General features: G+C 36.5%; 1 protein-coding gene across 1 annotated transcript in view; it reads right to left on the bottom strand.

Moving 5' to 3' along the window:
• Window positions 1–2,563: 2,563 nt before the first annotated feature.
• Window positions 2,564–15,380, bottom strand: part of Rgs22 (regulator of G protein signaling 22) — a 112,284-nt gene continuing 99,467 nt past the window's right edge. The window contains exons 23-27 of the mRNA XM_078016868.1: window positions 14,596–14,751; window positions 10,852–10,947; window positions 8,670–8,763; window positions 8,224–8,566; window positions 2,564–7,203 (exon numbers count right to left, since the gene is read on the bottom strand). Of these exons, the coding sequence (XP_077872994.1) occupies window positions 8,322–8,566; window positions 8,670–8,763; window positions 10,852–10,947; window positions 14,596–14,751 (591 nt within the window). The 3' untranslated portion in view covers window positions 2,564–7,203; window positions 8,224–8,321. The remainder of the gene's footprint in view (window positions 7,204–8,223; window positions 8,567–8,669; window positions 8,764–10,851; window positions 10,948–14,595; window positions 14,752–15,380) is intronic.

Below are 15,380 nucleotides of genomic sequence, written 5' to 3'. Positions count from 1 at the left end.
CCAAGTGGAAGGTTACACGTGATTCTGGTGAGCAGTCATGAGATGAGGAAATTAGAGAACTCGTCTCCAGTAGAAAGGAGGATTTAATTGGAAATTGGAGGGAAGGACATTGTTATGAGGTAGCAAAGAAGTTCACTATATTGAGTCCATATCCAAAGTCTTTGTTGGAGGTACAATTTTTAAAGTGACAGACTGGCTTATTTTATGGAATTAATTTCAAAACAACAAAACATTCAGGTTAAGGTATGGGTATTATTGACCAGGTTTAGTCAGATTTACAGTGAGACTTAGGAGCAAAAAGAAGCAGAGTGAAGAAGTCTGGAAAATTTGCAACCTGGCTGGGGAAGGAGGGAGAAAAATACATGTAAGGATGTGATTGATTAATCACTTGTTTAAGAGATTTACATGAAAAAAAAAGTTGCTTTGCATCTCAGAAATCTTTGAGGTCAACCCTTTCATCATAGGTCCAGAGACCTTTAGGGAAGAACTGTTTCAAAGAACCCTGAAACAGTCTTCTTGGCCTCATTTCAGAATTTGTTTCCCTGCATCCAGCCTGCAAAGCTCTCCCTGGCTATAGCTGTGGTTTAAGTAGGCCAGCTGCAGCTCATGCTGGCATCAGCCTGTGATGACCACATCATGACTTTGCAGGAGTGCAGAATTCAAGAGTTAGAGGGTCATGGCTTCCACCAAAATTTCAAAGTTAATAGAAGTAATAGTTTTATCAAACATTTTGTATAATATTACAAAGGTTTCCACCTTTCTTATTGTAATTATATGCTTTGTTTATGTCCACAAACTGACTGCTTGATCAATGCCATATATTTTAGGTTTCTGTTACAGAAGCACATAAAAATGCATAAGAATAAAGTGACTCAAAGATTAGGAGGCTGGAGTTGTGGCTCAAACATAGATTGCTTGCCTAGCATGTGTGAGGCACTGGGTTTGATCCTCAGCACCACATAAAAATAAAGGTATTGTAACCACTAAAAGTAAATATTAAAGAAAAGATTAAAATTTGTTTCTCTGTCCAGAGTGAGGCAGCTGTCCTTGAGGCCATTCAGAGACTTAGGTTCCATAATTCTTCAGATGTTCCATCTTTATGGTGGAGCTTGCTAGCCAGCACAACTGTGATCCCACAGGAAGAGAGAAAAGAGAAATGGTTGGAAAGCATTTTCATTCTTAAGACTTGAATGGATATTGCACACTATGTTCACATCCCCTTGGCTTAATGGTCAGGTGGCCATACCTACCTGTGAGGTAGCCTGAGAAAGGATAGTTTACTCCAGTGAGGTGGTCATGAGCATAGCTAATGGTGGGATTCCATTATGTGCCATCTTTTATTTTAGAAATTGAAGTTGGACACAATATTTTTATTTTTTTATGTGGTGCTGAGGATTGAACCCAGTGCCTCACATGTTCGAGGCAGGCACTCTACCACTGAGCCCCAGCCCCAGCCTCATTATGTGTCATCTTGAAGAAAAGGAAAACAATAAAACACTATGTCCCTGAAATACCCATTTCTGTTCCCAAGAACTAAGCCTAGTTAAGGGAATAATAAGAGCAGGCCTGGCTAGAATGTCCAGATAAATTCTATCTTTAGAGATACTACTAGCTCTTTCTTTCTCATGTGTATTACAACTAGGGCAATGGGGTTATTTGTAGGAACCGCTTTCTTGCATGCATGTCAGGACAGCTGTTCCTGGGAACTCTGGTCATACAAGGAACAAAGCAAACAAATGATTTCACTGCTTCTGTGGCCTAATTTATAAAGTTCTTCTCCCTGTGGTAACTGAGGACACTCTGGAGATAATAAGTGCTACTTGTCCAGTTGGTCACTACTGGACCAAGATACCAGGAGGGATGAAGGCACTGTTTTCTGGCAAAGCACCAGAGGGACAGTGGTGCTGTCTGTCCATCCTGTTGTCACTGGACCTCCCTGTAAGCATTTTCCAATCAACCTTTTTTCTTGCACACCATCTCCTGATGTTTTCTTTAGTCTCTGAGCACCTATCCTTTTTCTCTAATACAACTGGGCTGTGGTCTGACACAGTACTAAGAGGAATCAAAGTGGGATGTTGGGAACAGCAGCCTGTAATGTAATGGGGCAAAGGGGGAGATCACACTTCACTTCATCATGTACTGTTGAATGTTTTCCCCAGGTGCGTATACTAGCTTTATAGTAATAATAATAAGGAAGACGTTGCTAACATAGTAACTATTTTCAGATCAGGAATTTTAGTCACATACCCTAAGTATCTGACTCTAGAAAGGGAAAGAACACAGATTTTCCATTTTTCTTTTCATCTTTTGATCCAAGGTCCTAAATCAAAATACAAAAGTAATTTCTCATTGAGGAAGAGACCAGGGCCTTAAATTTAATTAATTTATTTATTTATGGTGTTGAGATCGAACCCACTGCCTCACCCATGCTCCACAAGTGCTCTACCTCTGAGCTACAACCCCAGCATAGTAATTTGTGTTTTTAAAACTTAGGACTCTTCTGAAAATGAACTGTGTTTTCTTTAAGAGACCTCATAAAATTAAGAAGCATCAAATACAAAAATAGAGCACAATAAAAATTTATTTAGTTAGTTGTACACACCCAATTCAGATTTAAGGGCGCTTTTAAGATTACTTAAAACACAGTATATGCTACATTAAACTTGAATATGGAATTTAAGTTTTATTAATTCAACAAACATTGGCTGGGAATCTCTATTAGGCATTATGCTTTCAGTGATTACATTAAAAAGCAGAAAATATTCAAGTAGATGTAAGATAGACACTCACTAAAACAAATCAGTCATTGGTGATTAAAAAGTACTGTTGGTAGGTGTTATGGAGGCAGCAGGTATGACACTTTAAGAAATATATATATATGCCCTGAAACTAGAATTTAAAAGTTTTATTATAATCAGAGATTTCAAAAAACAAAAATAAAACCTTCAGAAGGCTAAAGCAGTGCTTCTCAAATAAGGCTGATTTGACAAAATACCTAAAGAAATTTGAGTTACCACAACTGGGGAAGTGTTATCAGCATAAGTGTGTAGGGGCCGGGGACACTGTCACAATGCACAGGACAGCCCTCTACAACAAATAATGATAATCATGCTGAGGTCCATAAACCTGAACCTAAAGGGCCTTAAATATGCATCATGCTAAGTAAAGGACTTCTAGTTGAGCAATAGCAGGTTTTACCAATCATCTCAATGAAGGATGCAGACAGGGGAATCATGTTTGCATCTTAGAAAGATTACACTGAGGACAGGGGGAAGGTGGCCAGGCAGGAAATGTCAAAACATTGAGAAGAAGAGCCTGTGGAACCACAGTTGATGATACTTCCTGCACACTAATATAAGGAAATTCCCTCTAATGATAAAAACTAGGATAAGCTCATGCTCTGAAGACACTTTGAGGGCTTTGGACTGTCATGTAAGGAGGTCAGTCATCACAACCATCCTCACAAGAAAAAGGGCTAAACAATCTGAATCATCAATTCTCCTTGCATCCATCAAAAAATTTTGGTAATAAGGCAACCTGCTGCCCCGAAAACCAGAGAGACAGAAAGCTCATCAGGAGCAGAAGCCTGCAGCTAGAACCAGCCTCAGTAGGAACAGTGAGGCTGTAACTGATGAATTGCTCAAGGCTTACTGCAGACTAGCTTGAGAGTTAAAAAAAAAAAAAAAAAAAAGTCTCAAGGGTCCAGAATTAGGGGAGCCCCCAAATTCCCTTGAGTTTTATCTCTAGAAGTTTTACCATGTTTTCCCGAGAAAACCAGAGAAAAATCTCCTCTTGCTTCTGGTAGGAGAGGACTAGAGTCATCATTTTGAAATCTACCCCGAGTGTGCTGTTCTTTACAAGGCCTACCCTCTAGGAGACAATTTGACAAGACCCCAACAGAGGAGGGTTTTATCAAAGCCCAAACAAACTGGGAAGGGGAAATACCCAACTCAGGCTCATGAAACACTGAGATCTAATCATGGGGCTACAATATGTTCCTCCACCACCACATTAACAGGGACCAATTTCAAGAATGTCAAGGCTGAGGCACTATTTAGTCTTCAGGAAAACCCAAACACAACAGGGAAACAAGACACAAGGGCAAAGAGGAAATTTCAAGCTCTAACAACACAGTAAGTTCATATCATTGGCCAGCTGAACATGAACCTCACACTAAAGGCTAATCCACCCCAGTTCCTTTCACCTAATACATCATGTCTCACTTTCAACAGAAAATGACAAGGCATGTGAAGAGGCAAAATGCAGTCTGAAGAGAGCAAGCACCAGAGCCAGACTCAGCTATGGCAGAGGTATTGACATTCTGAGTAGGAAATCTAAAATGACTATGATTAATATGGTAAGAGTTCTGATTTTTTTTCAAAAAGTGGACAATATGCAAGAACAGATGAGTACTGTAGCACAGAGAATTCCAAGGAAAAAAAACTCACAGAAATGCTAGAAATAAAAAAGCACACACTATGACATAAATGAAGAATGCCTTTGATGAACTCATCAATAGACTGAATTCACTTGAGGAAAGAATCATGAGCTTTAGGAGCTCAACAGAAGCTTCCAAAACTGATATGATAAGAGAAAGATGAATTAAAAAGAAAAGAATATTTAAGAACTGTGGCACAATAACAAAAGGTGTCAATGCTTGTCATGGAAATACTGAAGGAAAAGAAAACAAACAAGAACTATTAGAAGTAATAACGACAAAATTTCCCAGCATCAATGATAGACAACAAAACAGATCCAGGATGTTCAAAGAATACCACGCTGGATAAATGCCCCCAAATCTATACCTATTTGTGTAATATTCAAACTTAAGAAAATCAAAGACAAAGAGAAAATCTTGATAGAAGCCAGAAGGAAAGGAATGGGGCAGCTCAACCCACACAGTAGAAAAGATCATAATTACATTTGACTTTTCTTCAGAAACCATGCAGATAAGAGAGTGGAGTGAAATATTTTCAGTGTTGAAAGAAAAAAAAAAACACTGATCCAGAATTCTTTGTCCTATGAAGTTATCTTTAAAAAGGAAGCCTTTCTAAGGCAAAGAAAAATTGAAGGAATTTGTCTCAAGTACACCTATCTTACAAGAAAATATGAAAAGTCATTCTTCAGAGAAAAGAAAAATCATATATGTCAGAAACTCAGATCTACATAAAGAAGATTAATAGAGAAGGAATATGAAGGTAAATAATAAATTTTATTTTTCTTATTCCCAATTGTTCTAACAGATAAAAATTTGCTCAAAATAACCGCAAAACGTATTCAGTGATTATAGTTTATTGGAAAGTGTGATAAAGGAGGATTGGTAATACTCTGTTATAGGTACTTGTACTACCTAGAAATACTATAGTGTTTATTTTATTTATTTATTTATTTATTTTTGCAGAGGGATAAAGGTTGATACTGAAGACTGACCCCTGGGGTGCTCTATCACTAACCTACATTCTTTGAACAGTTAAAATTTTTTACTCCACACTCTCTTGCTTGCATGGTTTCTGAAGAGAAGTCAAATGTAATTCTTATCTTTGTTCCTCTGTAGATTAAGTTGCCCTACCCCTTTCTTCTTGGCTTTTTTCAAATTTTTCTTTTTTAAAATTTGCCTTTTCTATGTTTTATTTTGAGACAGGGTATCACTAAATTGCCCAGACTGGACTTGAATTTGGGATCCTTCTGCTTTAGCCTCCTGAGTTGCTGGAATTACAGGCATGTACCACCATGCCTGGTGCTTTTAACATTCTTTGAAAGAGGGCTTTTATTAGTTGTAATGTGTATTGCACACTTTGGGACAACCAGTGAGAAAATTTTTAAAAGAAGTCTAATTGATATGGTAAGAGAGAAAAATGGACCACATAAAATGCTCTATTAACCAGGTATGGTGGCACACACCTGTAATCTCAGCAACTCAGGAGGCTGAGGCAGGAGGATCACAACTTCAAAGCCAGCCTCAACAATTTAGAGACGATGTGTCTCTAAATAAAATATTTTTTAAAAAGGATTGGGGATGTGGCTGGTTAGGTGCCTCTGGGTTCAATTCCCAGAAACAAAAAACAAAAATAAAACAAACAAAAAAACAGAGAAGGTAGGATAAGAGTGGGAGAGGAAAAACAGGGGTGGGAGAAATAGAGAGAGAGAGATTGAGAAAAGAAAAGATGGATTAAGAAGGTTAACAAATGGAAAATAGTCACAAAATAGGCTTTCTAGGGTTTAGGGGTGCTGTGGGAGCATAGGAAACTTCAGAGTTCCTAAACCCCCTGCTTTAGAAGAAAGATGATCTTTAAAGTATATCTACTGATACTCTCCCCACTTAAAATATTTAACTCCTTGGAGAATTTGGAATGGTACTTACAACTTTGAAAATATCTTCCAAGATTGTGTAGAACTGGAAGTCCATTGTTCACAATCTGGTCATTTAGTCACAGTCCTTGGAGCAACTGAGTCATAAGGTCCATAAACCACCCTCCCAGGTAATTTCTTTACCCACTTTCCCTTCCTTCCAGGAACAAGTAAAGTCTGGATCCTCTGAGTAAAAAATGCAGCTTCAGTAAGTAAGAGGGCTTTTACCTTTTGAAGTACTTTTCTTGCTGCCCTATCAGTTTATCTCAAAGAGTCCTCTGTGGAATACTGCATCAGAATCACCTGGGACATCTGGTAAAAACTGAGTCCTGCCCAAGCACTACTGAAGCAGATTCTCAGGAAGTGGCCCCAGGAACCTGAATTGCGAGTCAGGGTCACATGTCAATCGTAGGCACATTAAAGTGTGAGAACCACTGCTTTAATGATAGCTTCTTTATAAAGGAAAGAGGGAAGACTCTTTGGTTTATATTTTGGGCCAGTTTATTGCTAGGAATATTCATGTTCCCTGATCACTTGCCGAATGTATCTGCTAATTAAATATAGTAAAGGAATCAAGGAATATTTGTTAAAATATTAACTGAGGAGAAAAACATTACATACTCTTAAGGATTGTGATAAGAAAAACATTTTGATTCTTTTAACCTTGATAGTAGTAATTTTGTTGTAAGGTTTCTGAGAATTTTACATTCTTGTATGTCATGTGTACAGAATAACTGTAATTTTACAAGTATAAAAGCAAAACAAGCTAAATTTTATGTGAATATTAGACTTGCTCTATGGCAGACCATCAAGACTTGAGCTTCTCGTGTCAGTTAACTTTGACATAAAAAATTCCTGCAAGACAAAAATAAAGTCATGAAAACATAAGCATTTATAGAAAACATAAATTTAAAATGATATTATGGAAAATATAAATCCAGAACAGAGACAACAAAACCTATACAGAATTGTCACAGGATCAAGAAAGTGGTGTCCTAAGGAGTGGGGGAAACAGTGGGTAGGGTAAATAATAATAGGAAAAAAAAATGAACAGGCTAAAAACATTAGGCCTGCTCATCAACCCCTCCCAAGAACCAGAAAAAGTAAGAATTTTAAAAAACCAAAAAGTTAATCTGCAGGACAAAAGGTAAAAATGAAGGGGACTTTAATTTAACTGGCTTCTTCAACTATCTGGCCAATGGGTCACACATGTACTACATTTTGCCATTGGACTACTTTGTAAAGGCCTTGTTAAACCTCAACATTAGTGCCCAGTCAAAACCATGTAAGGCTGGTTATGGTGGTGGACACTGTTATCTCAATTACCTGGGATGTTAATCAGGAGAATGGCAAATTCAAGGCCAGCTTGAGCAACTTAGGGAGATCCTGTCTTAAAATAGCAACAACAACAACAACAAAAGGGCTGGGGATATAGCCTAGTGGTGGAGTGCCTCTGGGCTCAAAACAAAAACATGGCAAAACAAAAACAAAACAATGACAGATAATCTGTATATCAATATTTTTTTATGGGAGAAAGGCCCTGTCTTTACTTTCAGTTCCTTCTTATATTCCCATTTTGGGAAAACTGTGCTATATCCCATTCTTCCATCCATGTTCTCTGTGGAAGAGAGGATGGATAAGTACTAAAGAGGAACCATCAATCATCCCTCTCAAAGGCATTACTTCTCAGGAGAGACAATGCCATTCAAAAGGAGGACAAGATGTTCCGACCCCTTGATTTGTCAGTGGGGCGCGGATGTGTAGATGTGTGTGGTGTGTGTGCGTGTGGTTTATGTGTGCACAGCTGCACACATATATATGAGTGTGTGCTAAAGGGACATGGTGGGAATGACCATCTCTCAGACTAGGACTCACCTTGCACCTATCAGCAACAGGATGCAAACGCTGACATCAATGCTGTCCCTCTGGAAAAGAGGTCAAGTTGTAGGAATAAATACCTTAGTCTTTCCTCCTCAGCAAGGAGAGAAAACACAGAGACAGAACACACCAGGACACACTCGCATCCCTAACTTGGGATTCAGGGAAGTGGGGGTTCTGAATGGCCTCCATGTTCTGAATGGCCAATTGAGAGGCAGAAAGGAGGACTGAAGACGGACTAGCCCTGGAAACTCACTCAGGAGGCTGATGGTAGACCAAGTCTTCTTCAAAGACATGACTGAACCAGAAGGCCTAAATAAATTACTTAGTGATGATGTACCTGTGCAAAATGAGCGAAATAAAAAGTAATTGCTGAAATCCTCTAAAATTAATCTGTGATAGGAAATAGCAAAATAATCTTGTAAATAAAGAGAAAAACTTACCTGCAAGCATCTTTCTTTCCAGTTCCTCTTGGATTTTAAGAAGAACTCTTTCCTGTTCTAAGGCTTCTATATACTTTGAGTAGCACCAGGTTGGCTGGAAAAATGATTTTCAAAGTTAATTCTAGAAATTTTTGCCTGAGGAAGGAAACTGGAGGTAAAATGACTTATATTATTGAGGGTAAAATGACTTATATCCTTTCATTTAAACTTTTTATTGAAGTATAACACATACGAAGATAAGTATGCGAAAGTATGCATATCAGAAGTTTAAGGGGTATAAATTTCACAAGCTGAATTTGCTTAGTAAACATTTTGGGCATCACAAATTATTATCAATCTATCTTACTCCTTTTCTTAGAATGTTTATGATACAGTAAGGGCATTCTAAAGATTTTTGCCTAAATCTGTAAATTTCCTGGATGAGTGGGGAGGGGGAGGATATGAGGATGATGATAATATTGCCCAGTGAATCAGTGTCACAAAAGTTTTATAGATATCTTGACAGTTAAATCTTTACATATTAGGTGCTTATAAAAGATCCAAGATTTTGGGGGTGGGAGAATCAGAGGACAATTTTTGCAATTGGATTAATTACAATTTCAATGTGCAAAAGCTAGCTGAAAAATGCATATACCAGGCACCCACCCACATTTGCAAAATGGCAGTGTTATTATTATTTTACAAGTTGCTAGAGTAATTCAACATGGATACTTTAAATAGCTATAATATCTATGATCTACATTTATATTTATAAAATGACTTTGGTTTCCAAAGGGTATTTCTTCTTTCTTTCTTTCAGTATTGAAAGAATAAAAATTGGAAAAAAAAATCAAACCCATGAGCATTCTACCTCTGAATTATATCTCTAGCCCTTTTTATTTTGAGAGAGGGTTTTACTAAATTGCTTAGGCTGGCCTTAAACTTGTAATTCTCCTGCTTCAGCTTCCCAAACCATTGGGATTACAGGAGTATATCACCACTTCCGTTTCAAAAGCTTTTCCATTTCCTACAAATATCTTGAGCATTCTGTTAGGACACTATCATCTCATTTCTCTCTTTTTACAGATAAGAAAGCAGACTCAAAGAAGATTATGTGCTGAGTTTCAGTCAATGAGGTAATGTTGAATTATAAGGGAGAATAAAAATTAGAAACCTGGTCATCTACATCAGCATTTCCCTCCCTCCCTCCCTCCCTCCCTCCCTCCCTTCCTTCCTTCCTTCCTTCCTTCCTTCCTTCCGTAGCAGATTGAACTCTAGGGCACTCAACCACTGAGCCACATCCCCAGCCCTTTTTTTATTTTATTTAGAGACAGGGTCTCACTGAGTTGCTTAGGGGCCTCGCTAAATTGCTGAAGCTGGCTATGAACTTGTGATCCTCCTGCCCCAGCCTCCCTAGCTGCTGGGATTACAGGCGTGTGCCACGGAACCCTGCCATTTACCCCTTTTCTTTTTACACTCTGTTTTTGAAGTTTAATACTAATAATTTACTAATATATTTCTGAATGTATTTTTAGGTATTGTACACTTTTAGATATTTCTCTTTCAGCACATGGTTGCATAAAATTGAATATTTCTGTTCTCAAAGTAAAGCGTTTCAGTCTATTAGTTCAACCAGATAACTGAAGTTACGTGACATTCCTGAGCTAAAATGATTGTTTCTTGAGTCAGTATTATCCTAAGATGCAAACACTTTCAATATAAAATAATAAAAAATGCACATAAACTCATGAAATTTGGGGAGAAGTGATATTAATGTGCTAATTATAAAAATAAACAAAAAAGTTGTGAATGTATTAGTCAATGGCCAATTTAATGACCACTTCAAGAAATTAGAAAACTGAAACAAAGCATTAACATTCTTCTGTCATCTCTTAACACAAGAATATAACAACATATATGTACATATAGTTTTTTTCTCTCTCTTATTCTCTTTTCCAGTAAAATGGTCATTGCAACTTAAATCTTACTCATGTGTATCAAGAAGTTATCTTCCTTGATTACATGTCCAGAATCAGCTTAAAAGTACTGTTCAACTCTAAAAACTCAAGGACGTTCCCTTCCAATCATTCCTAGTGTTATAACTTTAGCCCCACTTTCAAACACACCCCAGCACTGTCCAGTTTGGGAGCCACCACCCAGTCCTCTGGAGAGGAAGTGAGACCTGTGCTCTTTTGCTGCTTACCTGCCGGCCATATGCTTGCAGGCCTTGGAGGGGTTCAGTGACTAAGGCGCTTTTGGTAGCAGACCCTGTAGTACTTCCATATTGTTTGATTCCAAGCTGTAATCATATTAAATTAAATTATTCCAGAAAAGGGATAATGCTATACTAATACGAATTTGAAGTGAAGAAGTTGTAATACCATGTGAAAAAATATTTCATGGTGAATGCTACAACTGAGTTTTCATCAAGTCATTTTGATCTTAATTTTCTTTTTATACTAATATAAAATATTTAAAAACAAATGAGATAATGAAGTGGAATATAAAATCTATTCCCAAATTCTAGCATCTAAGAGAAACCATTGTAACATTTTCAAGAACATCCATGCAGACTTCTCACTAAAGAAAATGCATAAAAATACAAATATAATCTATAATCTTAATGTTTATGTTTTGTTGCTTGAATTTTATGCAATTCCAGCCACTGGGCCTGGGCAGGGGGGTAGTCACAGGTAGTGACTACTGATAGTCATACCAAACAGCAGAGTTTCCTTTTGCTTAACTTTGCTCTCATTTCCAATTTGATCTTATGCTTCACTGTCATGCCAGAGCGCCCTAATAATGGATTAACTATTCTGTCTTTAATATACACCATGTTTCCTTCAACTTATGGTCTCCAGACTTCTTAGTATAGTTGAGCTCATCACATGCTTATCATCAATGTTTTTATTTTATTACTAATGAGAAGTGTTTCTTTATTTGTTCTTTTTAGTTATACATGTTATACATATATAAAAAATATGTGTTGACATAATTTTAAAAGTATGAAATATATGTTGTTCTAATTCAGTTCCCAGTACCTCCCCTTCCCTTTCCTCTCCTCTACCGATCTTTCTGTCATTTACTCATAGTTATTTTTTTAATTAATTTCTTGTAGATGTACACAATGGTGAGATTCACTTAGTATATTTATATACATATATTCCCATCCCTTCCCTTTCCTTCATTCCCTTTTGTCTACTCCACTGAACTTCTATACCTTCCTCCCACTCCCACCCCCCGCTTATTGTAGATTAGCTTCCACATATCAGAGAAAACATGCAATCTTTTATTTGGGGGATTGGCTTATTTCACTTCTCCCAAACTACCCATTTACTAGCAAATGTCATAAAGTCATTCTTCTTTATGGCTGAGTAATATTCCATAGCGTATATATACCACATTTTCTTTATCCATTCATCTATTGAAGGATACCAAGATTGGTTCCATACCTTAGCTATTGTGGATTGAGCTGCTACAAATATTTTTGTGGCTGTATCAATATATCATGCTGATTTTAACTCCTTTGGATATAATATTTCAAGGAGTGGAATAACTGGGTCAAATGGTTCCATTCCTAGCTTTTTGAGTACTCTCTGTACTGCTTTCCAGAGAGACTGCACCAATTTGCAATCTGACCAGCAATGCATGAGTGTACATTTTCCCCCCACATCCTTGCCAACATTTGTTGTTAACATGTATTCTTGATCACTGCCATTCTGACTGGAGTGAGATGAAGTCACAGTGTAGTTTAAATTTGCATTTCTCTAATTCCTAGAGATGTATAACATTTTTTTATTTGTTGACAGTTTGGATTTCTTAATCTGAGAACTGTCTATTTAGTTCATTTGCCCATTTATTGATTGGGTTATTTGCTTTTTTGATGTTAAGTTTTTTGAGTTCTTTGTATATCTTGAATATTAATGTCCTATCTTAGGAAGAGGTTGCAAAGATTTTCTCCCATTCTATAGCTCTCTCTTGATGCTCTTGATTATTTCCTCTGTCATGAAGAAGCTTTATAATTTGATGCCATCTCATTTTTTTTGAGACGACAGAACATGTCTTTTAATTGCAAACATCATCCAGAACAATGTTTGCTAAACACTATGTTTGCCAAAAACAGCAGGTAATTATGGAAAAGAACTAAAGTATCGATCCTAAATTTTAATTTGAATCTCCAAATTTCACATAATGTTCCACTACATTTCAGTTTTAGTGATACACGACAGTAGAATGTATTTTGACATTATACATACATACATTCCCATTCTTGTGGTTATACATGATGTGGAGTTACAACCAGTTGTGTATTCATATGAGTTGTGTCTTATTCATTCTACAGTCTTTCCTATTCACATCCCCTTTGTCTAATCCAATAAATTTTTATTCTTCCCTCCCTTATTGTATGCTAGCATCTGTGTATAGAGAGAATATTTGGCTTTTAGTTTGGGGGGATTGATTTATTTCACTTAGCATGATAGTCTCTAGTTCCATTATTTACTGGCAAACACCATAACTGCATTCATTTTTATAGCTGAGTAATAATCCATTGTGTATAAATACCACATTTTCTTTATCCACTCATTTGTTGAAGGGCATCATCCCATGTAGGGTTTTTATTAAAATTTTTTTTTAGTTATACATGAACACAATATCTTTATTTTGTTTATTTATTTTTACGTGGTACTGAGGATCAAACCCAGTGCCTCACATTTGCCAAGCAAGTGTGCTACCACTGAGCCACAGCCACAGCCCTCTTCACCCAAATTTCTAATAAGAGTATTTACCTTTTTTTCTGATTTGCTTTTACAACTTACATCATAACTTTTATTTCCCGATTTTTTCTTGTAATGTTATTTTTTGCCATTTGAAAGTTTAAAATTTTTATTTAGTGAAGCTACGTGCTCTTTTGTTAATAAATTTGACACTGTTCATTTTAAGTATTTGATATTAAACTAAATGAAAGTTATTTTCATGAGATTCTTTTTCTCTTATCATAACTTTCTTTAGATTACCCAGTTCCGTTTAACTACTTAAAATTAAAGATATGTTTGATATTATTATTTTTGTAATAAAAAAGGAAAATTATTGCTACATTTGTTTTTGAGATAGAGTCTCCCTATGTTGCTCAGGCTGGTCTTGGATTCCCGACCTCAAGCCATCCTTCCACCACAGTCTTCAAAGCAGCTGGGACTGAGGTGCACACCACCATGCCAGACCCGCTGCTACAGTATCATCGTGACTAACATTTACTTTATGACATGTGCTATGTTCCACATGTTTTTCAATGGTATTCTGTGATGTAAAGTATATTACACACTTTATTTTACATACACCACATAGAATTCCTGATTTATTCAATAAACAATGATTATTAATGATAAAGCAACATGCTGGCTGCAGGTAATTGTGCTTATGAAATATGGATGAAGAGTCAGATGAGCTCTTCTCTCTCTCTCTCTCTCTCTCTCTCTCTCTCTCTCTCTCTCTCTCTCTCTTTGTACTGGGGATTGAACACTAAGTTACATCCCCAGCCCTTTTTACTTTTTTAAATTTTGAGACAGGGTCTTGCTAAGTTGCTGAGGGTGGCCTTGAACTTGTGATTCTTTCTTTAAGGATCTCTATCCATCAAAGATGGCAGATGCAGAAACTTACAGGACAATAAAAAGCATGCTTTATGAGAGCGGGGAACATTACTGCAGCAGATGTAAGCTGTTTGCATAGCTAGGAGAGTTAAGGAAGACTTCACATAGAAGAGGCAATATTTGAAATGAATCTTGGGGAATTCAAAAGTAAATCTGAAACCTCTGAACAAAGACTTAAAAGCCACTAAAATCTGTATTCCATAACTTATCTCTATATTTCCTCAGTGAAAATTCTTCTACAAATTCACACATACCACATACCTCTTCAAGTACGATTCAATCCCAAAGAAGTCTTGTCTTACCTTTCCCAATTTTTCGTCATCTGTGCTTGAGGATTTTATTTTCTTATTATATTCTTGTCTTCTCTCTAACACACTCATAATTTTTTCATCAGTTAAATTCTTCCTAAACTCACAGAATTGTGGCCAAAATTTAAACAGAACCCCAAAAATTGTCATCTGTGTAAAAAACCAAAGTATGTCTCAGATTACAATTTTATATAAATGCATCAATTTAAACTCTAATTCACCATAATAATGGATTAACTATTCTGTCTTTAATATGCACCATGTTTCCTTCAACTTATTGTCTCCAGACTTCTTAGTACAGTTTAGCTCAGCACATGCTTATCATCAATGTTTTTTTTATTACCAATGAGAATTCTTTCTTTAAAAAAAATACACACACACACACACACACACACCAAATACACTTAAAAGTCACTTTATTCTTATGTTTCCCTAACCAATTGATTGTATTAATAAAGAATCCATTAGGTCTTTTTAAATAAGAAATTTATGTTTTCTTTTAAAACATATATTAGTTGATCTGCTACACACTGCTGTTCTACACAAGTATTCCAAGTATTCAGTTCATCAAGGGAAACTCCCCCACCCCCTTTTCTTTCTTTTAGAGAAAGGAAATACCATTTTGCCTCTGGAAAAGCTCTTAAACAAAGCTGCAGATCTAAGAATAAATCTTGAGTAACTTTTAAATGATATAATCTTTCTTTTATGTGAGAGCAAGAAAAGTAACATTTAGAAAGCAGAATGGTATCCTAGACAAATGCTTTCTATAAGGACACTTT

This window comes from Ictidomys tridecemlineatus, chromosome 7 (genome assembly GCF_052094955.1).
Source record: "Ictidomys tridecemlineatus isolate mIctTri1 chromosome 7, mIctTri1.hap1, whole genome shotgun sequence".
In the NCBI taxonomy this organism is placed as follows: Eukaryota; Metazoa; Chordata; class Mammalia; order Rodentia; family Sciuridae; genus Ictidomys; species Ictidomys tridecemlineatus.
The sequence above is the reverse complement of the archived record's forward strand: the minus strand, read 5'-3'. Positions and strand labels throughout refer to the sequence as shown.